Source organism: Pseudopodoces humilis, chromosome 3 (assembly GCF_049639895.1).
Source record: "Pseudopodoces humilis isolate 2021_Gansu_Grassland_sample_001 chromosome 3, ASM4963989v1, whole genome shotgun sequence".
Taxonomy (NCBI): domain Eukaryota; kingdom Metazoa; phylum Chordata; class Aves; order Passeriformes; family Paridae; genus Pseudopodoces; species Pseudopodoces humilis.
The window spans coordinates 66,063,729-66,088,556 of record NC_142202.1 but is presented as its reverse complement, the minus strand read 5'-3'; the positions used below and the strand labels follow the sequence as shown (position 1 = coordinate 66,088,556).

Below are 24,828 nucleotides of genomic sequence, written 5' to 3'. Positions count from 1 at the left end.
AGTAGAAAATTTCAGCTATGGAATAAGGACCTATGGGGAGAAGTAAAAGGTTGCTTTGTACTTTAACTTCCTACAAGTTTTACGACTGAATCCTATGAAACAGGTTTTCCATGGGAGAAAAAAAATGTATCTGTTTTTAAGTTTCCTTTCCTTCTATTTCTCCTTTTAATAATTGAAAACTACTGTTCATTATTTACATAAAACTGTCTCACTTGAGCCTGCTTTCCATAACCTTTTCCCTCGTAAGAATTCTAGGAATTTGCTGGCTTTCCTCAAGGGGATCTTGGCTATGTTTTATCTGTGACTTTAGGCCAGATAGTTGGTAATTTCTACAAAGTAATGTACTATGTTTAAATTGCATTTGCCTCTGCATAGATTTCCCATTTGAGCACATTTCAAGAGGTAATGTACATAAAAGAATATGCATTTTAATTCAATGTTAAGTCTTCTTGGTAAATGGCAGTAAATCTCCACGTGTAAAATGAAAAGCCCCTTGGAAAAAAATACTAATAATGCAAACCCCTAAATGCCCAGAAGTCAAAGTATTTCAGCTGATTTTCTAGGACTTTGCCACTTACTGGTTTCCCTTTTTGACTCCTGACTTGCTCTTTTTTTTTTTCTTTTTTTTTTGAAATGAGGACGTGTCAGAACCGAAGGCCTCAAGCCTGGTATAAAGTGACCCCTGCACAAACCTCCAGCATTCCTCATCTTTCCCTCTCTCCAGCTGCTAACATCAGCCAAGGCAGCACGCAGGCTTGGCTGCCGCCACCTCCCTGCTCTCCCCCTTCCTCCTCCCTTCCCGGCCTTCCCCACTTGCCAGTACAGTCAGCGCTGCTTCATATTAGGCACTGTTGCAATTATTTGAGATTTCGAGTACAAGAGCTGTTGTCATGTCCCTTCAGCTGGTATCAACTACTAGAGGGCAAGGTGTGGGAAGGAAGGGGCATTCTTCAAAGTGTACAGCTTTTTCTCTCGGGTGAATTGCTCTGCAGACGTTTTGTCTGAAGCATTCATATAGAAATGATTTGAAAGACACCTGAAGAATTTTAGATGGAATCGTATTTCCTAGAGAGGCGCCTGAATGATGGTGTCTCACAGATTCATTTTCTAACTCGTTCTTTCATGTCCATCTACCACAGGACATTTCAAAGATGGTTTGGCTGCCACTGAGACCTGGAGATCTGATGCCACAATGAGGACTCACACACGGGGAGCCCCAAGTGTGTTTTTCATACACGCGGTTTGCTTCGCCTTTGCCTGCGGCGCCAGGGAGGAGCGAGACACGATGGTTCCTTTTGTCAATGCCAACTACGACAGCTACCCCATGCTCTACTTCTCCAAGGGGGACGTGGAGGCTCTGCGGCTCCAGGCCAGCACCACGCACCAGCACATTGCGGCTCGTCTGATTGAAGCAGTGCAAACCATGCTGTCGAACCCCCTGGAGTACCTTCCTCCCTGGGACCCGAAGGAGTTCAGCGCTCGCTGGAATGAAATTTACGGCAACAACCTTGGGGCCCTGGCAATGTTCTGTGTGCTCTTCCCTGAAAACATGGAGGCCATCAATATGGCCAAGGATTACATGGAGAGGATGGCGGCTCAGCCTAGTTGGTAGATTTTTGTCTTTTTTTTTTTTTTAAGTTGTTCTTACTGTATAAGCTGCTTACAGTTGGAGGAGTGAGTGGATGAGTGAATTGCTTAAATTATGTCAGTTGTACTAATAATCATTTTAACAGTGACTAACGTGCTGAATGCATTTACCCTCATCTGGACCAGCAGTGACACACAGCTTTTCACCTTCACTGGACTTATCTTCTTGAAAGTTGATGCTGAGAGGAGCATGATCCTTTGTGTACCACCCTGTTTGCTGTAAAGAAAAACAGTAATCCAGACCCACTCTCAATCAGAAGGAAGAGTTTCACATCTGGTTTGTGGCAAGAAATGCTAAAATAGTTACTTTTTTTTTTTTTTCTCCCAGATTCTTACATATCTTTTAGGTAATTAATTCTTCCTTGTGAAGAATTTAGGAAGGGGAGGGCCTATGAAAAAGGTGTAATTAGGTGTAGGTAAAAATTACACTCTTGGGCTTCTGCAGTCTGTTTGAGCATGTGTCTGAGCTGTAGTTCAGACTGGCAGCTTCATTTGGCTGCATGGTTCTTGGGCCACTCCTTAAGACATACTAGGACATGACAGTTGTCCATCTGATTACTGGAACTGCCCGAGTAACTGGTGTTTTGATGACCACCTCCTGGATTAATTTCCTCTGGATGTGAGTTGTCATCCCTACAGATTACTCTGTCTTCTCTGTACCACACTCTTTCTGGGGGACAGAAGTTATTGTTCTCAGTGTAGGAGAGATTCTAGAGTTGAGACCCCAAGGTCTGCTCCTTTTCATACCCACCTGCAATTTATGTCCACTTTTTGCTCAGGCAGATGCATTTCCCGTACCTCCCTGCAGCAGCTGCCACATGGTACACCTTGCAGACTAGGTTCCAGGATTGCTATCACTGTGAATAGGTCAGAGGACAGGAATGTGGGCTTTTCCAGGACAGTGGCATCTGCCCAGAGCAGTGAGATGGAGCAAGATGGGACACTGCTCCCTGCTGTGGTAGCTGCTCTTCTACAGCTATGTGGTGACATCAGCTCTGCAGAAGTCTGAGTCAAGATTCAAGTCAGCACAGGAAGAGAAGCATTAACTATTCAAGCAGTATTCATTGCTCAAACTACTAATCCTTACCTTCTAGTAACCAACTATAAATGTTATCCTTCCATGGGCCCTCACTGGAATTATGTTGGATTTGAGCTAGCATAGCTTGGGATCTATATCCTCCTGATGGACATGAGTGAAAAGGCATGATAGTGTTTGGGTTCCCTTGCACTAAGTGTTAAAATGGTGAATGCCGCAGGAATACATGAGCTAGAGCAAAAGAAGTGATGGGAGACAGAAGGGACGCGCTGGCCGTATATTGCCTGCATGTCACAGAAGAGAGGACATGTGAGACTTAGGAAGAACATACTGTCTCAACAGCAGTGGGAATTTCCAAAATCTTCCACTGAAGCATAGCAATACAAAGCTTCAGTCTCAGCTCTGGATACACTGTGTGTTTCTCCTGGCACACTGACAGAGGGCTATAGCTTACAGAGGTGAATCCGAGGATGTGTGACCATCTCCAACAGGAGACAGACTGCTCCAAAGTCAACACCTTCCTCCTTAGTTTCATTGTTCACACTCTTTCTTAACTTGTTTTGGGTAGGGTATAGTTACATGGCCATCTGTTTTAATGAAATAAGAAAGAGGGGAAAGCATTATTTTGAGTAGGAGAACTTGTTTGCATTTTTTTTTTTTCAGTTTCCTACATGTCACTGTCTGTCTCAATGTTATTTAATTTCCTTATGTCCTGTGATTCCTGACCTGGATTAATTGTGGTTGTTCTGTCCCTTGTTATAATGCTCTCCTTTGTCCCAGCTGACCAGATACCAATCAGAACCAAAGAGATATCCCATTTCCACTTGGCTTTGACGTTATTTACTGCCTCCAGCTACTGTTTTTTCTCAAGCAAGTATCTTGCATTACCTTGGTGAAAGAGAAACCATACTTTTGCCATTTTTCCCCTCTGATGTAGACATCCCATTCAGAAATCAGTCAAGGTTTAATCAGGGTTCTCTGCTTTGCAAAAGAAGTGGCTACAATGTGCTTAGCACTGGTGGAAGTGCAGGAGGAAATTGTAAACATAGGCAGTAGAGCTGGGCTAAGCTGCCCTTTGTATAACCTCCAGCTGGCCAGCCCTTCAAATGCTGTGGCAGAAACATGGATCTGGTTTCCTTTTTTCTTTCCCCCCTGAGAACTTATGTCTGAATGCTGTCAGCATGGAGTTTACGCTATAGCCCCATCGGTGGTGGCAATAATATAGATCTGTCTCCCTCGTCCAACAGTGGTTTTCAGAAAAGTAGGAATGGGACATCTCTGAGGCATGTACTGCACTGTCTGGCTTTGCTCAAATAGACTGAGTTCAGAGGCTGAAGGACTGGGCAGATAGATTATGTAAATCTGTTTTTCCTAAGAAAGTCAACTTAAAAGTACCAGAAAATGTTACTGCATGCACTTCTCCATTTAGGATCAGACTAGGAGAATAAACATGATAAATATGAGTTGTGGCTATTATGTGAGCTGTTCTGGCAGTGTCACAGTAGTGGAATTTTTTGTCCAGTCTATCTAGGCATGTTTGGTTTTCCTCAGTATTTTCCTTTGGGAAAACATCATTCTGGATGATATATTATGATTATTGTCCTTATTAAATAATTTGAGGGCACACGTGCTCTGATCAGGAGGGTGGAAAGAAGGAGCAGTCTTGATGTTGCCTGCCCTTGGCACCTTGCATGTTAGAAGAGTGATCTGCCACAACTATTTATTTCATCAGGAAGGAGTGTTTTTCCAAAGAGGTATCAGTAAGGCAAGTAAAACAGGCCTCTCCTTAGACCTCTTCAGTAATGTAGGTGCCAAGACTGACATATAAATTTTCTGGAAAAATATATTTTTTATCACTGACAGATTCATCAGCATGTTGGAAAGTTAAATCTGGCATTGACAGCTTAGTTCTTTCAGCGGTATAATCTGGATTTCTTTTGACTTCTGCTGTCATGGCATTGACTCTAAAATAGCTTTAGAATTTATAAAAAAAAATAAATCATCTTAATGAGTTTCCTCTAGTTTTTGTGACAATGTTAAGTGAAATTTAAGCCTCACCAGAAAACAAAAGTGTATGTTTTTAGCATGTGCAGTAGTTGAATAAAAGAAATATGGTTTAGAATGTCACTGGTTATTCGTTCCAGAATGCTAGGAGATTGAGGAGACTGACATTTTAAATTTCTTCTTTACATTAGTGGAATCCTCAGTAGTCCAGATATCATTCAATATCCCAGGATACAATTATGAGAAAGTCTACTGGTAATTGATATATACATGGAAGGGGCATGTAATTAAGAGCTCTGATCCTTTCTCATCTATTAAAATAGTCATTTTATGTCACATAATAAAGTACTTCCATAACTGAGTTCCCATTTGTGTCAACTAACAGAGGCTGAGCCGTTTGTCATAACAACCCATGCTGATAGGCATGCTGCTCATTAGCAGAGCATCCCTAATGGCTACATCCTGGAGTAGGTTTACATTTTAAAATAAACACAGAGGCACTGGGTAACAGCTAACTATAACAATCACCAAAAATGATATGGGAACAACACTGTTTTGGAGACTAGCAACAGCAAACAAACGTGCATTAATGTTTTAGTTGAAATAAATGAGCATTAATGGTTTTGCCTGTAAAAATATTAAAAGCTGGTATTAAATAAACTCCTTGGTTTTCCACGGCTTGGATATCTAGATACTGTCTAAAATCCTATGGGAAGTTTGTCCTTATATTTGAGTTGTATTACCTTTTTTAAGAGGGAACAGAGGATATTGATGTGTTTTCTGGCATTTTATCTCTGACTGGCCCCTAGAGCACTCCCCACCAGAAGGGCGTTTTGGCCGAGGAGATCTGTGCTCATGATTCTTTCCATATGCCGCTGGCTCGTCCCGTTCTGTGCTGAGCAGAATGATGTAATCAGAGTCACACATTGTGCAGGAGTAACAGTTCAGTCAGATTCTCTGTTTTGGACCAAGCAGTGAAAAACTCAGTTCTTTACTAAGCCCACCTTACGAACAAATGCCTTGGGAGTTCACAAATTCTGCACCCTTCTTGTAGCAAGAGAGATGTTCTGATTTGCGATGGCCAGAAAGAGATGTTTGTGGGTTTGTTTTGGGGTTTTTTGCACATAGTTGATGTCCCATTTTTAAAGACAAGTATGTACCAATGTGCAGTAAGGTGTGGGATTTAACAGTGGCTCTGTGGGTTTCATGGGGCAGATAATTACTGTCAAGCACATGCAGACATTCCAGAGAAATAGCAGCAACCAAGGAGAAGCTAACAGGAGGCTTTGGCATAACAAATCTGTGACCTTTCTGCTGCTTTCTCATAAACTAGCAAACATGCAGCCTCCTGTTAGTCACTGTTTATTAAAAAGTATTGGAGCATCCTATAGGACCCTTGCTGTTAGTATACAGATAGTCTTAGATGTTGAACAATACAGATTACAAGGTAAAAATAGATATGTGCAAATAATTAAACATGTGGATAATCATTTAACTAAAATAAATTCATATATGCAAAGTTAAAATAAAGCAAGTCTCTGTGCTGACACCAGAAATTTATAACATCAGTTTGACTCTAATCAACCAGTAATCACATTCAAAGAAAATTTAGGGGGGCTTTATAAGACTGTGAAATAAAAATTAATATAAAAGAAGTTTGGAGGATGCTGATACACTGTCTCCTACAGAGAAGAAGAAAAAGAAAAGGAAGGGTAGGCAGATGAATTTGATATCTGGAATATATGTTATGTTAGTAAGTGAAATATCAAATCCTTATGCTGTTTTTATCTTCTACATATGTAGTGTTTAAAAATAGAAATTGTGCATGTCTGTGAAATTAAATGGCTGGCTGGATTTTGGAGAGCTTCTTTAATACCTAAATTGATATAGAAGATAAATTGGTGCTGACGCTCTGTGGTAGCTACAGGGAGCTCCATTTGAGGCATGACTGGTATAAAAATTTGCTAAAACAAGAGCTAGAGGCAATCTCCTAAAATAATAACACAGTTAAATTTCTGTGTCTGCTTAATGTGACACTGAGAGAACAACTAAAACAGAGTCAGTTCTAGTTTATTAATGTGTCAACACAGAAGCATCATAAAAGCAATCCCTCCATGAGAAGCACTCTCTTGTGATCAAAGCCAAAAATGAGAGATCTGAAAAAAGCTTTAGAAGGATCAGAATGATGATCATAGACCTATGAGGAAACAGAGGGAAAGCAGTTAAAAAGTAGATTAAGAATTTTAAGGAACTGAAGTTTTACTTTCCTCCCCATAGCACCTAAGCAGTGCGACTCTATTTTTATAGTAAGCTCTTAAAATGTCTGTCTGTATGTTGCCTTTTTTTTCCCATACTAATGTGAATGTAGTTACATTTAGCCACTCCTTTGCCTTTCTTCCTGTCAATTGAGCTGCAGTGAACACAAGCACGTGAGATTGGCTGCTGCTGAAACATGACTGGTAAAGAGAGAGGGGTAAATCTGTTTCACCTTAGAGAACAGAAACATAAATAATCAGTTTTTCGAGTATGTTTTTTATTTTCAATTTTTTTGTTGTTGCTAAGGACTAAGCACTATGGTTGGGCGGATAATGGGGATTTTGCATTGGCGGCCAACCAGAAAAATCTGAGAAAGGTAAAAGATGAGAATTTTGGTTTTTTTCAATCTTCTTTTTTCTTCCCAAAATAAAAATTGTAGAATATTTCTCCATTTATTAAGAAAATATTCTACTTGAGCACAAAAATAATACCTTGTTTTGGAGACTTCATAAGAAAAATGTTTAAGATTTGGTCTGGTTTATAAAATGAATGTTGGTGGTCTCATTCCCCTTGAAAGATGTTCTCCCTCTTCATATGTATGCTTTGTCTAGCCATGGAAGAATATTTCTCTTTCTTGCCTGGTGGGAGGTTTAAAGCTGTATCTCCTTCCCTCAGCAGTGGGTCAGGACAATAGCAAGAGTGCCAAGGTATTGCCCTTGGCATTGGGAAGACTGTACAATTGGAAAAGCAATCAAGAGGTCAGTTGGCCCCGTTACACGTCTCCTTTGCATCCACACTTGACGTTCAGTGTGCATTAAACTCAACCATGCTCACACCTGACTACCATATCTGAGGTAGATGGCATCAAAATGCACTACAGGGCTCTCTTAGAACTGATTTTCACCTCTACACCATTAGAAAAGAGTTCTCACTCATTTTCTTTGCATGCACTTGGTAAGATTGAGAATTTCAGTACTGAGGAGCAAGTACTGACATCTTTCCTTTAATCTCTTCCTCCACGAGTTATTCTGCAGTAATTTGTCATGGGAAAGTTTGGAGCATTAAAATTCAGGATGTGGATTACTTGTGTAATGCATGTGTCAGGGTGTGCTTAATTGTTCATTTTGCATGCACTATTACCATGTTAGTTGTTGACCTAGAGGCCGAAAATCAGTTCTCACACTGCTTGGAAGGGTATTCTATATCTCAGATTAAAGAGTGTTATTTTCTTATATACTTCAATTTGGTTTTAAGACCTGAATACACAGTGAAGGAAAGATGACTCTAAATATCTCACAGGTCATGATCGAAGAACTCACTTGAGCAGCAGAGTTTGATTTAAACCCTGCCTTGAACTGCCAGATACTGTTTTTTCCCTCTTGGTTTGTATTTCTGAGAAAAATGCTAATAGAATCTTAGAAGTGTTTGGGTTTGAAGGGGCATTAAAGATCCTCCAGTTCCAAAACCCCTTCACTGGGCAGGGACAGCTTGGACTAGACAAGGTTGCTGAAAGCCCTGTCCAGCCAGGCCTTGAACACTTCCAGGTTTGGGGCATCCACAGCTTCTCTGGGCAACCTGTGCCTGTGGCTAACCACCCTCACAGTCAAGAGTTTCTTCATAATCCTTCATCTCCTTCTTTAGTTTATTCCCCCATGTCTTACCATTACCTGCCCATGCAAAAAACCTCTTTTTTATATGTCCCCCTTTAGGTACCAGAAGGTTTCTGCAAGGTCTCCCTGGATACTTTTCCAGGCTGAAAAACCCCATCTCTCTCAACCTGTCTGCATAGGAGAGGTGCTCCAGCCATCTGAGCATCATTCTGGCTTCCTCTGGACTCGCTCCAACAGGTCCATGCCCTTCTTATGCTGAGGAGCCCAGAGCAGTTTGCAGCATCCCAGGTGGAGTCTCACCAGGGCAGAGTGGAGGAGCAGAATCCCCTCCCTCACCATGGTGGCCGCTCGGCTTTGGATGAACCCAGAAAAACTGGCGTCCTGGGCTGCAGGTGCACATCACTGGGTCATGGCCAGCTTTTCATCCACCTGAACCCCAAAATCCACCTCTGCAGGGCTGTTCTCAGTGAATTCTTCTCCCAGTCTGTATTCATGTTTTGGACTGCCCCAACCCAGGTGACCCTGCTTTCAGTAAGGAAGAAGTTATCTGGTAGTGAATAGTGTGAAATCACAGAAACACGTTTGTAGACATGATTTCTGAACCTGAGAGAATTTCAAGCTCTCAGGGGCTGATTGTTCCCAAGGGAAAGTTTTTTGAGAACTGTTTGCTCTCAAGGACTGTTGTGTAAAAACAAGGTTTGGTTTCCCAAAACAAGACACAGATGTTCTGAGGGTGTTTTCTCTCTTGTCCCACCAATGGGATGGGGGAGGTGTTGTTCCTTCCACCAGTCAAGATAACCTGGGTCGGAACACCTTATAAAAGGGTTGAGAAGACCCTGAATAAAGGCTTTTTGCCTCATGAAAACCTGTAGTTGCAGTGCGTAATATTCAGAACCCTCGCTATACTTCGTGTCCTCTAGCAACACATGTTTCTGCTGAGAGAAGAGGAAGTAGCACCAGGAGTGGGTTCAAGAAGTTGAGAGGTTGAAGTGATCTTTGCTTTGTTGGTGCTGGTGACTTTTATTTTCCATCCAAAATTTTATGCAAAGGGTATACTTATTTAGAACTTGGAATTGCATTTAATGAAGGTGCTGTGTATACCTAGAACAAATGCGGTGCATGCATGATGGTTCTTGGTGTTGTCAATTGATCACTGGAAAACAGGGTCTTAATCCCCCTCTTCATATTCATTGTTCACTGTAGAAGGTGGCAAATCTAAAACAGATAAACCATGCTAAAATTCTCAACACATGTAGGAAAACCATACTGCTTATCCATAATCCCAGCCTTATCCATGTTCTCTTTATTTCTCTAGTTTCTTCATGGAGGATTTATGTCAAACTCTAAATGTTTAAAATAAAGTAGCAAAAATATTTTATAGGACACAGATGAACAAAACTTTAAAGAACACCCCAGGCATGTCTTTATCCTGTGCCATTCACAGGATTTGTCCAGACAGCAGTTTTTTGTGCAGAACAATGAGTATGGCTTTGGATATTTATGGAGTTTGATAATGAGTTAGCAAACCTGTTCAGGACTTTTTGCTCTTTCATAGCCTCCTCAAGTTTCCAGATAGGCACCTCTTCCAAATATACCTATACTGACAGGTACAGGTATATAAGTGTAAAAAGGTACTGTAGGGGTGCCTTTATGTTTTAGAATTTAAAATGTATTTTAGAATTTTTGGAACAGTTGCCTTTGCTCAAAGATATGTCTGCAACTAAGTATTTGTTCTATATTAAAGTTATAGATATTTTTATTTACTTTGGATTTGTTTGTTTGTTTGCTTTTGTAAAATCAGATGCCTTTAGAGGCTGACAAGGCTAGTGCAGCCTTGAGGCAGAGGTTACTTGCTGTTGTCAGACACAATCGTGAAACTGAAGTTCATACTCTCTGATGTTAAATTTTAGTCTTGAGTGGCTTAGAAAACAGCTTTTACAGGGCAAAGTGTTGGCTTGTTTTTACCTATCTTTGTATAAATACATACCACTTTTCTTTGTAGTTAATAGCCCTGAAAACATTTTTTTTTCACATATGTTCAGTGCATGCCTGTGGCTCTGTGCTTTCCCCCAGTTTATCAGCCAGACTATTTACCAAGCCTGACCCTGGGAGATGCATTTGAAAAGTGAGAACATAATTTAGATATAAAAACCATGTAATGCTTGCTACTTGACCATTCTTCTTTTGAATCATTTTCCACATGTTTGGTGTACATTGCTTGGTTCCCATGAAACTAAGTTAAGTTAACTAAGTTAAGTTGATTTATAGCAACAAAAGGGTTGTTTCTTCAGGAGTTTCACCTTAAGAACTGATGCTGACTGTGGGTTTGTGTGCTTAGAAATTAAGATAGTTAAATCATCATCTTTAATTTTCTCTATTATTCCTTGTGTGTATCTCCTTTGTGAAATTTTATACAAGATTTAACTGTACAGAAGTGCAATTTGAGGGGAGTTATGACAAAATTGCTTGTCTAACCCAAGCTGGGTAACTGTCAGTATGTATGATAAGGGTGCCTAACATAAGGGGTTTTACACTGAAAGGCTGTAGGGTTTGTTTTGTTTTTGTTTAGTTTTCTTTCCTGAGGAGATCTCAAGCCTAAATGCAGTTATAACTTCTCAATTTATCTCCTCCCATGTAGAAGACTAGTTTCTATTTTGTCAGAAGCAGTGCCATGGAGATTATTACATGCTCTTACACTGTAGAATTTGATGTAGTATTCTGTTAGAAACTAAACATAAACTTAGCATATACCTTAAGAGTGAAAGTTACAATAAATCAGTTCCACTGGCAAATCCCATTTTAAATTAAGTCAGGTAAAGACCAGGTTTAAACAGAATCTAATTAGTAGCTTGTGTGTTGTTGAAATGGTTCTAAACTTTGAATTAAATATTTTAATTTAGTTCAAATTCTTTCATTGTACATTTCTTCTACCCTAATGTATAGCTTAGCCTCAAACTCTTTGTAATTGTTCCAAGCAGATGCCTTTAGAGTGAAATTTCCTGTACCTATTTGAACTCTGATTTCTGAATATGCAGAGGTTTAGTGAAACTAAAAATACTTTGGAAATTAGGATTCATTATACAGCTGATCAAAGGAATTTTTCTGTGTCAAAGGATTCCTGACAGGAATCATGGTGCCAGAGTCTTGCATATAATTGGCAAAGAATGGAACTTTAGTTTTATGTATAGGATCAACAACATTTTAAGAGCTTTTTCAATTATAAGGAAAGCAGAAATGGAGAATTAATTGGAATTGACAAATAACTAGATAACTCAAATTGATGTATTTCATTTAAATCTGTGAGACAAATATTTCATTTAAATATTTCATTTAAAAAAAGAAAAAAAGAATGTTTAACTTCACTGCAAGCAGAAGATGGGATCAAAGCTGAGAAACAGCAAACAGTTAAAACTGTTGGAAATTCAGCTGATCAAAAGGCATACAGAGAGTTTTCTTACATGGGAGTATGAATGTGCCAAACTTGAGTCCTTCTTATGATTTAAATATGCTCAAATAAAAATTAATGGTCATTTTTTTTTTCACTTGCTTGTCTTTTACCATCATTGCAGTGCTTAGGCTGATGGTTGTAATTTCTACATGTATTTTTAATGCATTTGGAATGCCAATAAATGCTTCTGTAGCAGAATTTTTTTGGTTTTAGTTTACTCTTTGGGGATTTTTTTCCTCATCTGTTCATGCTGATGCTTACACAAATGAAGATGTAATCATATTTATAGAGTCATTGAGTAGTTGAAACTGGAATGTGTGTGCCTTCAGGAACATTCACCATTCTGCCGATTGCAGTAGGACACTCATCTCGATAATTTAAATTCATTTCTGTAATAAAAAATAGATTGCAAAAAAAAAGTGAAAGAGAAGAACAAGCATGAAAGCAACTGCTGATTTTTCAGTTTATAAAAGTTTATTTTCACTATGTATTCCTTCACGTTTTCGTTTCTGTACAACCATGGCCTGGAAGTACTGTAAGTACTGCAAAACTAAAGTCTTGATAAAAATTTACTATTTTGCTAAGTTCAGTGTAATCATTGGAAACAAGCCTGTGGTTCCTAGAAAATAATTTTTGAGTATTGGCAACATTTTACCTCTTTTCTATCTTAGCATTAAAAAACCCCAGTGTTTATTAGGAATGTTAATTCAAGCTGTAGTAAAACTAAGTTTCCTTTTCTCTACTTCTGTTCTTGAATGCATTTGGGACATGAAAAAACAGTATAGTGATTTGTTTTTTTATACTTAATTTAAAAACAATTTTGGTCTCATAGGCACCATTTATCATCAACTGACTCCTTTGGAAAAGAAAAAAGATTTGTTGCAGGAGGTTGGAGGAGTATAAACCGTGGCATATTACTTTATGACAAAAATGACATGAATCTTTCTTCAGATAAATAGATTAGATTTCTGTACAATCGCTATTCTGCCTTTCTCCTAGCAAAACCCAGAATATTTCAAATATTTTTCTAATATTTAGCAACTTAATCTTTCTAATAAAGTTTATGAGCTTTGAAGATTAATGTTGTCCATACTTAGGATAGGAAAAAATATTTTAGAGACTTGGTAAGTATCTTACTACTGTGTTAAAATTCAACATGAATCATCTAACTTTGGATTTGACCTTAAGTCAAATGCGTATCACAGTACAGTAAGGGGGAAAAGGAAGTAGGTGAAACTCAATTAATTGCCATCTTCATTTATTGACAGGCTAGTGAAGGATGCCCCCTGGGATGAAGTCCCTCTTGCTCACTCCTTGGTTGGTTTTGCCACTGCTTATGACTTCTTGTACAGCTACCTTAGCAAGATTCAACAGGAGAGATTTCTTGAAGTGATTGCCAATGCCTCAGGATATATGTACGAAACATCATACAGACGTGGATGGGGTTTCCAGTACCTTCACAACCACCAGCCTACCAACTGTGTGGCCCTGCTGGCTGGAAGCCTGGTTCTGATGAATCAAGGTATGTGCTAAGCCATAGGAATGTTTTTTTCTGAAGTATACCAGCTCAAATCAGCCACTTATGCAGCAAAGTTCAGGATTTGATAAAAATGATTCTTAGTGTACTGCAGTATTGGATTTGCTCTTTTGCTGCTTAGTAAAATTTAATTTACTGAATAGAACAAAAGTCTGTGGGCAGATGTACAAGGCATTATATATATATATATATATATATATATATATATATATATGTTCACTTTTCTAAGTGATTCTGAAATTCTTACCTGATGGTCTGTAAGAGTTAAAAATCCCGTTGTGTATAGTTTGTCCAGTCCTGATTCATGGACAGTGTCTTTCAGAGTAGATTATCAATGTAGAATGATGCACTTGGACTCCTTACACAAAGCATTATGAAAGTCAGTCAGAAACACCCAGTGCTCTGACCTGGGAGCCAGGCAACAGGATAACCTGGAATTTCATCCAAGACTTCTGTCCTGTCACCTGGGTGAGCTGCAAAAGTGTAACTTTATCCACCCAAGTGCCACAGCTTAGGACCTTTCTTCCCAAAAGCCTTTTTTTATGGAGATACCCAAGGCTGTACTTTTTTCCCTCTGAACTCTGCCATTGCACTCCACAACCAATATTTCTGCCAGGTTTCCTCTTCTTCTTTGCTTTGGGAACATAGAACCATCCTTGTTATGCCCTGGCAAGTAGCTTTTCCCTGCTCTGTCAAGGGGCTATCCCTGTCCTCCTGGAGAATGCAAGTCACAGAGTGAGAGAGAGAAAGCAGGTAAGCAATCCTGACTTTAAACCCCAGAGCTACTTCAGAGCTGAGAGGTGGAAGTCATGGAGCCAGCTCCTGCTTTTCATAAGAATGAACCAGTATTTCATCAGGTGATTATTTTATATGTGCTGTAAGTATTTTGAAGACATGATTCCCAATGGAATTACTTATGCACTGCAAGTCAATGAAAATCTAGTTTCTGGATGCTGGTGGTGTTGCCAAGCTGCTCAGCCCTGCCAAGCACAGGCACATCTGCACATCACTGGAGCTTTCAGGTGCCCAAAGAAGTGTGACAAAAAACTGTGGCATCTACTGTGTTTGGAGGGTCATTTTTTTTGCTAAGTGCCTGTCAAAACAAACACACTGACTGATGTGAGTATGTTGAAAAGCATCAAGAGTGTGTGTGGAAGTTATTCCCTATCCTCCTGCCTTGCCTTCCACAAATTGAAGTCTCCAGCCATGTTTATTCAGTGGGCTTGCTAAACTTCGTGTAATTCCATCCTTCCCTAAGCCTTTGTTGGTGCAGAAAGCTGGCAGTTTGCAAGATAATTCTGCTTTTTATTAAGATATAGACCATAAGTTTGCCTTGTGAAAAACAATGAAAATATTACAAAGTTGGGCAATATTTTTTTCACTAAAGTGATGGTGTTTGGGGGAGGAGGAAAGAAAGAAGCGGGAAACTAATGAATTCTTGAGCAATTTGAAAATAGTAGTAATATTTCAAATGAAAACACTCTATATTTCTAAATTAAAATTGTTTTGATATAGAGCAACTTCAATTTTTTAAATATCAACTTAAATGAGGTTTTTTGTTTGTCTAAAATTAAAACACAAACTAAGTCCAATATGAAAAAAATTAATCTGAAGGAGGAAAAAAAAAAGGAGGGAGAAAAGGAATTAACATATTATGCTTCTGTATCAGATATATAGCAATTGCAAAAAATATATCCCAGTGTAGACCTTTCTCACAGAAGGTTTAAATTCCAACTAGTAAGTTTAAACATAATTCAGCCATTGAAGCTTGAAGAGAATAAATAGCCAATTTAAAAGAATGTAAATTTTGCCATAGGAATGAAAATGAAACTAATTGAAGTTAAGTCTAGGCATGTGCATATGGTAAAGTCTTTGCTCTTAGACACTTAGATGTTCAAAATGGGAACTTGACTAAGGCCCTGATATTAGTATAGACACATGGTTTATATACTGCTAAATTTAGGTGAGATTTGTTCTGGTTTGTCATGTAGCCTGACAGAGTGTTGAGTCTTGTACTTTTTTCATTTTAATGTATTATTATTCTCTTAGTGCAGCGTTATAGCTTAGATATACCCTAAGTAAACAGAACATTAATGCATTACAATGGTTAAGGCACTGTGCTGAACCATGGCAAATAACATTCTCGCAGCAGTCAAAAACTAGCTTCCCTTTTATGTCACAAAGGAAAACAGGAGTGGAAACGTTCAGGATTTTATTCTGACAGACCACTGTGCTGCCAACTCCATGAAGAGTAATGAAAGAGTGTCTTAATAGCTGTGAGTGAAGTGGAAGTGAGTAGTACTACTGTCACTGTTGTTCAGGCCTTCCCCATCACAGTTTTTTCTTCAGCCAGGCGTTCAAAGTACTGTGTTAGACTCAGGTTGTCTGTTTTGCTTAGACAGTATTTTTTTTTCTGTCTCTATTAACTGAGCAGGATTTGGCAGCCTTGACTAGTAGGATGCCTGAATTTCTCATCACTCTGCTGAGCATAAATAGAGTGTTGGTGGTAATGAGATGAAAGAAACACTCTGAGTAACAGGATTGAATGTAGTTTCTACCCCCTTAGCCTGGCACAGGTGCTTCATTCAGCAGGCACTGCTTCTCCACGTAGTGGGGTGCAACATGTGCCAGCTGGGCTTTGTTATGGGGTGGAATTAAGTCTGATTAAATCTATGTCCAGACACTTCGAGCTGGGAGAACACTAAGTTGCCATGTAGAAGTACAAGGCAGTTGACCTCTGTTTAGTCCTACCTCTCTCTTGCTACTCAATCCAAAAGAAAATTAGAGAAGGCACGTAGCCTTTACTCTGCTGGGTTCCATGTGCTGACTTCTGCAATACATAAATGCCGTGCTGAAGCCCTCATGCTTGTGCTTAGTGAAAGCAGACTCGCACCGAGAAGGTTTCTCGTGGCCTCTTCACAGGTCTTGATTTGTGTAGAGCAGACCAAAATAGTAAAATCTCTGAAATGCTTTTCTTTAGAAAAACTAAAGCTGCTTAGGGCTTGTAGATGTGGAGGCTGAGAATTTATCTACTTGGAAGATTAATTTTATTCTAGAATTGAGGAATCTACTTTTGGAATTACCCATGCAAAGATCTTCCAAAATAGTTTCGATTTGGATAACTCTTTAGGTTGTACAACAAGTTGAAAATATACATAGGACAGAGCAGATCTTAAAACAGGGCATGAGTTAGTAGAGTATCAGTTAACTGCAGCTCAAATGTGAACTTTTTTACTTGTTTAGTCTCTGTGGATCTCCTTACCATGCTGGTGATCCTGCCAGTGAAAAACGACCGATCAGAATTGTTGCATTATTGGAGCCCTCTAGTGGAGACATTGGTTTGTCTTCATACACCTTTAATTTGAAATGCAGTAGTCTTGGTTTGGCTCTTCCCTCTTTTGCATGTCCTGAATGCATTAAGGAAATTTTCTTTTTAAGTTTTAAGGCATAGCCCCATACTATTAGCAAAAGGTGCTTGATAGATTCTCCCATGCTCATGTGACCGTGTTTTGCTGTGTTTAAATACAATCTTTTATTTTTCACCCTAGAAGTACAGGGATACTGCAGCAGTAGGTTGTATTATAGACCCCCTGCACTGCAGATTCCTTGCTGTGAAGGATCCCACTGTGGGACTGCAGAGGGCACCATCTGTGAACTGTTGTGTTTAATTACATTTACCATTGTCTTTTCTTTCAGGCTACCTTCAGGAAGCTTACTTGTGGACCAAGCAAGTGTTGGCAATCATGGAGAAGTCAGTAGTCCTGCTGCAGGAGGTCACAGATGGCTCCCTCTACGAAGGGGTGGCTTATGGCAGCTACACAACCAGATCGCTATTCCAGTACATGTTTCTTGTCCAAAGGCATTTTGACATCAACCACTTCAGCCACCCCTGGCTCAAACAGCACTTTGCATTTATGTACAGGACTGTCCTGCCAGGTAGGTCCTTTGGGTGAATGAAAGAAGATGAATCTCTTTATTTTTGAAGCAGCAATAAGCTTCATACTTGAAACAGGCCGTTTAAAAACAGCACTCTACTTGTATTTTTTTCAAAATAACCATTTCCTTGGATTTTACCTTCAACAGTCATCAAAATAGTAACATCCTTGTTTATCACTGCTTATTAATGAGAGACACCTTCCACTAGCCCAGGTTGCTCAAAGCCTCATCCAACCTAGCCTTGAACACTGCCAGGAGTGGAGCATCCACAACTTGAACAAGTGCCTCACTATCTCCACAGAAATTAATCTCTTCCTTATATTTAAACTAGGTCTACCCACTTTCGGTTTAAAGCTGTTACCCCTTGTGTTGTTTATTTGCAGGACACTTCATTAGGAACTTATATTGCTCAGATTCCAGGTTAAAAAAACATAGATAACTCTCTTGGAACCCCAGATCTATCCATGTATGTCAGGGGGGCTGAATGCAGCTTTGGTATGCCAGAGCAGGCACATAAGGAATTGTGCTGACTCCATGTGAAACCTCAGGCATCCTTTGGGGAGAGCATCCTTTCCTCTCATCCTTTCCTAAGAGCAAAATGAACTCACACTGATGGTTTCAAGGTGAAGCTGATTATTTTGTTCTTCCGGGGCACCTCAGGTTTATTCCTTCGGAGAGTACAGATTCACATAAAAATTGTAAAGGGAAAGTTACCTTTTCCAGACTTGAGTGAGGAGAGGAGTGGATTGCATCTTACATTTTGTGTAGTACTTTGGCTGTCTGTAGCCCAAAGCCAAAGAAGAAAGGTGAATATTCAAGTTAGCTGCAGCAGAAGGAAACCACTCCTATGTAACCTATTTACGGCTCATTTACAAGCAGGTCTAAAAACATCTGAAAAGGCTGCTTCTGTTTGCACCATTTGGCTTCAGCGTCACACTCTTCAAAAGCATCTTTGTGTGCTTATTTGTTCTTTCTGACATTCCTTTTCACTTTTCCCCAAGGGTTCCAGAGAACTGTGGCCATCGCGGATTCCAACTATAACTGGTTCTACGGGCCGGAGAGTCAGCTGGTGTTTCTCGACAAATTTGTTATGCGCAATGGCAGTGGGAACTGGCTGGCAGAGCAGATCAGAAGGAACCGAGTGGTGGAGGGCCCGGGCACACCATCCAAAGGGCAGAGGTGGTGCACTCTCCACACTGAATTTCTCTGGTATGAAAGGGAATGAGTGGGCTCAAAAGGAACCTCGCAGCTGTTTGCAGTCAGTGATAATGCATTATCTTTAGATGTGCACCGCAGAGGCCGGGCTCAGGCTGTCCATGTGCCACCCAAGGACATGAGGCACAGAAGAACTTCTTCACTTATCACAGATACACAGTATGGGTTGCCACAGGGAACACGCTGCTCTTGTGCTACATCCGCTTTTATGGTTTCTTTCCACTCTCTATTGCTTTCGTAGAATACAGGCCATTCCAAAGGAACTGAACATTTTCTTGTATGTTTAATTTGGTCTATTCTAATGGGGTTTAATCTTGTTGTGTTCTTTTATTATGAATTAGGTGAATATTTAAAGCATAGTTTTCATTCAAAAGTTCTGTAAAATAGTATAAACTCTCTTTTAAAAGCTAAATAATCCAAGCAGTAGGGCTAGTGTTGACAGGATTTGCACACTAATTTGCAAGTTATGCTTGGAAAAAATGCTATGCTACATGGCTAGATGGATATTTTTCCATGTCATTTACAGCTGTGCTAATTTCTATGTCAGTCTTCTAAAAGTGAGAAAGTAAAAGACGCAAGAAGCTTTAGATGCACATATGAATTCCCTTAGTTTCTGGCAATAACAAGAATCTCTTTTGAAGAGTCAGTGGAGCTCTCTCTCTTTCAAGAAAAATCTTTTTGAATATCTGTTGGTTTGCAATTATGATGTGCACGTTAGAGTGAATGTTAGTTATGCTCCAAGCAGCCTTCATCTTGTTACTTGCAGAATACAGAATCTCTCCTCTACAGCCTCATCCTATCCTGTTTTCTCCTTTGTCTTCATGGAAATTCTGGGACTGTCTAGGGCCTGCCAGAAGCTCCTGGTTAGTTGTAAGAATAAATCTGATTCTGGAATCATCTAACAGGAATGTTCATAGGCTTAGTGTGGTTTTGTTTATTTTGGTTGCTTAAAAGCAATGCCAGAAGGTTAAGTTTTGGGTTGGATTTTTGTTGTTTTAACTCCCACAGATAAAATCATAGTAATTTTAACCTTTTCTGGAATTAAGGCTTCTTTTTAAACAAAATGTCTTCTTCTATCTTACAATTTGTACAAGAAAAGACATGAAAATTTTTCTTCAGGCTAGTTTGGAGAGAGAAACTAACATACATTAACTGATACAAATAATAAACATTTATCCTTTAGGGTGCCTTTTCATTAATTTTTAATTTATTGCCTATCCTGTTTGAAGACAGACTTCTGTAATCATCATTTTGGGGAAACAGATACTCTGCTTCTCTTTGTTAAGTAGTCAGTAAATAGGCACAAATGCTGATGTCTAAGCAGTGTCTACAGCCTGGTCTAATCTATGCTATAGTCAATAGTTTTATGACTATATAGGACAACACTATATAGGACTAGTTTGAAATTAGTGGTACTCTTATTTTTGAACTGCAGAAAGACTGCTTGCTTTAAATGCAGAGCAGATGCTTTCAGCTCTTGTTCTGTAAAAAGCACACAACAAATTTGTATAGGGATTAGTATGATGAATAATAATTAAACTGTATGATTTTGAAGGATAACTGTGGGCTTTATATTGTTGGCTTGCTCCTTGATGTAAATAGTGAATGGCATTTTGAGTTTTGTACAAGTGCTGGTAGTGGAATCTGTCAAGTGATTTTTAACCCCACTTTTCTCATCTTTTTTTCAGGTATGATGCAAGTTTGCGCTCTGTACCTCCACCAGACTATGGCGTTCCTAAGCTGCATTATTTTGAGGACTGGGGAGTGGTAACTTATGGAAGTGCTTTGCCAGCTGAAATCAACAGGCCTTTCCTTTCCTTCAAGTCAGGAAAGCTAGGAGGACGTGCAATATATGATATTGTTCATAAGAACAAGTACAAAGAGTGGATCAAGGGGTGGAGGAACTTTAATGCTGGCCATGAACACCCAGACCAGAACTCCTTTACTTTCGCTCCCAATGGCGTACCATTTATAACAGAAGCTCTGTATGGGCCAAAATATACTTTTTTTAATAATGTGTTGATGTTTTCCCCTGCTGTGTCTAAGAGCTGCTTCTCCCCATGGGAAGGGCAGATTACAGAAGACTGTTCCTCAAAGTGGCTTAAATATAAACACGACTTGGCTGGCGACTGTCAGGGACGAGTGGTTGCCGCCACGGAGAGAAGCGGGGTGGTTTTTATCAGGGGAGAAGGAGTTGGTGCATACAATCCTAAACTGAAACTGAGAAAATTGCAACGAAACCTTATACTTCTCCATCCCCAGCTTCTCTTGCTGGTGGACCAAATCCACCTAGAAGATGACAGCCCTCTGGAGGCAGCGACCAGTTTCTTCCACAATGTGGATGTGCCTTTTGAAGAAACAGTTGTTGATGATGTCCATGGGGCCTTTATTAGGCACCGTGATGGGATATATAAGATGTACTGGATGGACGACACTGGCCACAGTGAGAAAGCCATCATTGCCTCGAGGATGTATCCCCGGGGCTACCCCTACAATGGAACAAACTACGTGAATGTAACGACCCTGCTGCGGCACCCCGTCACGAGGGCCATTTACCTTTTCATTGGGCCCTCTGTGGACGTGCAGAGCTTCACTGTGCGTGGCGATTCCCCGCAGCTGGATGTTTTTGTGACCACTGGTGAGCACGCCTACGCCGTGTACCTGTGGCCCATCGAGGATGGCTCCCGCTCTGCCTTTGCACAGGTGATTGCAGACCGCCAGAAAATTGTCTTCGACCAAGCCTCTGCCATTAGGAGCTCCACAGTGCCAGAAGTGAAGGACTACATAGGGATCGTGGAGAGGAACCTGCAACATTTTAAGCCTGTTTTCCAGCAGCTTGAGAAGCAGATCCTGTCTCGTGTACGCAACACGGCCAGCTTTAGGAAGACTGCTGAGCGCCTGCTGAGGTTCTCAGATAAGAGACAGACAGAGGAGGCCATTGACAGGATATTTGCAATCTCACAGAGGCAGCAGCAGCAGCAGCGTGGCAGAGCAAAGAAAAACAGAAAGGTAGCCAAAGGCTACAAATTTGTTGATGCCGTTCCTGACATTTTTGCACAAATTGAGGTAAATGAAAGAAAAGTACGACAAAAGGCACAGACTCAAGCACAAAAAGAGCTGCCTGTAGACGAAGACGAGGAAATGAAAGATCTTCTGGATTTTGCAGATAACACTTATGTGAAGCACAAAACTGGGATGTCAATCAAAGGCCGATCAGGGCTGGCACAGATGGTGGCGACTGCTCGAAGCGCCCCATCAATATCAGCTTCTTACACTCGCCTCTTTCTAATTCTCAACATTGCTATTTTTTTTGTCATGTTAGCAATGCAGATCACGTATTTCCAGAAGGCCAAGAGACTGCATGGCCAAAGATGTCTGTATGCAATACTTTTAGTAGACAGCTGTATATTATTGTGGCTGTATTCTTCCTGTTCTCAGTCACAATGTTAGCAGAAAACCTCTACTAGTTGACCAGTTTATGGTCATATATGTCTATGCAAAAGCATTAACCCTAATAGGGCCAAAGTTTATATCTTCCCTTTTTTTTTTTTTCTGTTTATTTTTTTTTCTGAAACATTCCAAAAACATCTGGGGAAAGATTGCTTTCAGACCAGAAGGGATTAAAGAATAGGGCAAGCAATGAATATCTCAGAAAAATCAGTACTTAATAAGTACTCCTCCTTTGTGTTTTGAGTTGGGCCTTGCATCTGAGGGAATGTTATGCCTTGTTCATCAGAGTAATATAAGGTTGTATTTAGTTTTTTGGTGAGAACAAACCCTCTTGATAGGTTTGTTTCTAAGGTCTTTTTTTATACAGAATTTGATTTGCATGTAGTGAGTTTTCATTTCAGGCTGCTAGGGATATCTCTGGACATTCTCCTAAGACGAGGACATTCAAATGTATGCGAGGCGGATCTTAGCAGTAGACTCTACCAAACCAAAGAATGGCTCAATATGGGATAGCCCTGTATCATTATTGCAGACCCTTACATTGTGTCATCTCCTCCATGCTTTACAATCTGGCACAGTGGGGAAATGACAATCATGTTAGTGCTAGCCAAGTGAGAGGCACACCACTAGTAGGTAGTAGTGGAAGGCAAATATGGGGTTAACTCAAAGTAGAACAGGACACAATTCTCAGAAAAAAAACCAAAAACATTTATATTTTTGCCATGTGTAGGCTGTAGAATGCTTAATTCTATAGGGTCTGTTCTCTATTATACAGGGTTTCAAGCAATTTTTCTATAGTTTGAAGCACCTCTTAGTAGGGAAAGAATGTCCTAGCTCCTACTGCCCTTCCATATGTAATATTAAAAATACAAGGAACCAAAGCAATCCTGTGGTAACCTCAGCAACTGCCAGTATGGAAAAGTATGTATTATGGAAATATTTAATATCTTTTTTCTTTTCACATGGCTAGAAAGAGGACAGTTAAAATTTTGTGGACAGCCTGTTCTCTATAAGGCACCAGCAAGGGTTCTGCAAGCTCTTGGTGGCCCCAGGTCAATTATTTGGGGATTAGTGGTAAATGGAATCATGTGGTTTATGACAAAAATATGTTTGACATCTCCACATATATTCCCCTCTGTTCATTAAACTAATTTCAAAAATTCATAGCTATTTGAGAGCATGGAAGCTCTGTGGAATTGGGACATACCTGTATGTCTTTACAGAAAATCAGTTCTTCGGAACATTTGCTAAATAAAAGCATTATCATTATCTCTATGGAAAAGCTGTTTTTCTTTTATTTAAATATTTTTCCTGATAATTACAGTAATTACGTTCATCAGCACTTGGTTCAGACCACAAACCTTTGCTTCCTCTTCTTTACACCATTTAGATATATGTTATCTACATACTTCTGTTAAGCCTTCTGCAAGTCCGTGTGTTGAAGTGTGATGAGCTTTCCTTGTCTAAACATCTTCAGTGAATAGGTCAGAATATTTTCACTAGGTTTCTGCTACTGAGTCAGTTCAGAGCACTGTATTCATATAAATAAGCCCTACTGCAGTCCCCAATGCCTGGATTTATTCAATGAAATTTGCTACATTTTATCTGAGCAAAGATTTAGATACCCAGTTTATTTCTGATCCATGCATAGTCACTGAATTATGAGAACTTTCAGACAGTAACTTAGCTCACCTAGGATCTTAGAACACCTTCAAGACGCCTTTTCCCTAATTGCAAAAGGCATGTAAGGTGGTTAGCTGTCTGTTTCAACTCACTCACTTTGTTTCTTAAGGCAAAGGGAGCTGAGCCTGGGGAGTATCACCCCTACAGCTCCACGTTGGTAGTGGTGCCTGCTGAAAGTCACTAAACTGTGACAGGCTGTGGATAACTGGAAGTCTCTTTATTTCTGCCTTTGCACTGTGATGACATAAACACATGCAAAAATAGCTGTTGGCTTATGTTCAATTTTAAAGACACTGTTAGTTTTTCAGTATCAGGTGCTACTATTATTTGCCATGAAACACCAAAAAATCAAGAGTTCATTTCATGTCTGTGCACATTTCCCCTGTGTCAATTTGCTGTTGCTTTGAACAACCAAAAAAACACCCTAAGACTTAAGCACCTGCAGTTCTTTGTCTGCTTTGTAGTGTGGCATCTAGCATGGGATTTGTGTAGCTGTCAATTGAAACTGCAGAGTTTATCAATTAAGATATAGTTTTGCACATTAGCTCTCATTTACACTACACTTCTCTGTGCTGTTCCAGCAGTGCCAGGGGAAAGAGGTGGTTGCAAGAGTTGTCCATGCTCACAGGCAGGTCTTAAAGCAGCTTTCAAAGCAGACCAGCCTTCAAATGAATGGGGTGTGTGCACTGATACTGTAAAGGGAAATGAAATGCAGCAGCCTGGCCCTCCTCAATAAGAGACCAGACCCATGTCAGCATAAAGTGTGCATCCAGGGGTTTTACAGCCTGTGCTTGGTTTGCATCTGCGAAGGATTTATGTGTATATGACTGTCATTACTTGCTGCTCTGAACTCCAGTTCCACAGATGTGACTTTGATTCAGATTTGGCAGCTAAAGAAACAAATTAAGCCTTAATTGTGCTGGCTGTCTTTTAGATATGAAGAGAACCCTTATTATTCTTTTCCAGGCCAGAGCCTTTAAAAAGGCCCTCTCCAGTGGTTCTGTTT

The 24,828-nt window shown here is 39.9% G+C and overlaps 1 protein-coding gene across 3 annotated transcripts in view; it reads left to right on the top strand.

Annotated features, from left to right (window-relative positions):
* The window catches only part of DSE (dermatan sulfate epimerase), a 34,643-nt gene extending 11,309 nt beyond the window's left edge, over nucleotides 1–23,334 (top strand). For 2 of the 3 annotated variants that reach the window (XM_005518293.3, XM_088053316.1), the window contains exons 3-7: nucleotides 1,140–1,608; nucleotides 13,270–13,523; nucleotides 17,235–17,474; nucleotides 18,476–18,683; nucleotides 20,378–23,334. In XM_005518293.3, the coding sequence (XP_005518350.1) occupies nucleotides 1,193–1,608; nucleotides 13,270–13,523; nucleotides 17,235–17,474; nucleotides 18,476–18,683; nucleotides 20,378–22,139 (2,880 nt within the window). In that variant the 5' untranslated portion in view covers nucleotides 1,140–1,192 and the 3' untranslated portion in view covers nucleotides 22,140–23,334. Of the gene's footprint in view, nucleotides 1–1,139; nucleotides 1,609–13,269; nucleotides 13,524–17,234; nucleotides 17,475–18,475; nucleotides 18,684–20,377 lie in introns of those variants that run through there. The other variant, XM_088053317.1, reaches the window with a different exon arrangement.
* The last annotated feature ends 1,494 nt before the right edge of the window (nucleotides 23,335–24,828 follow it).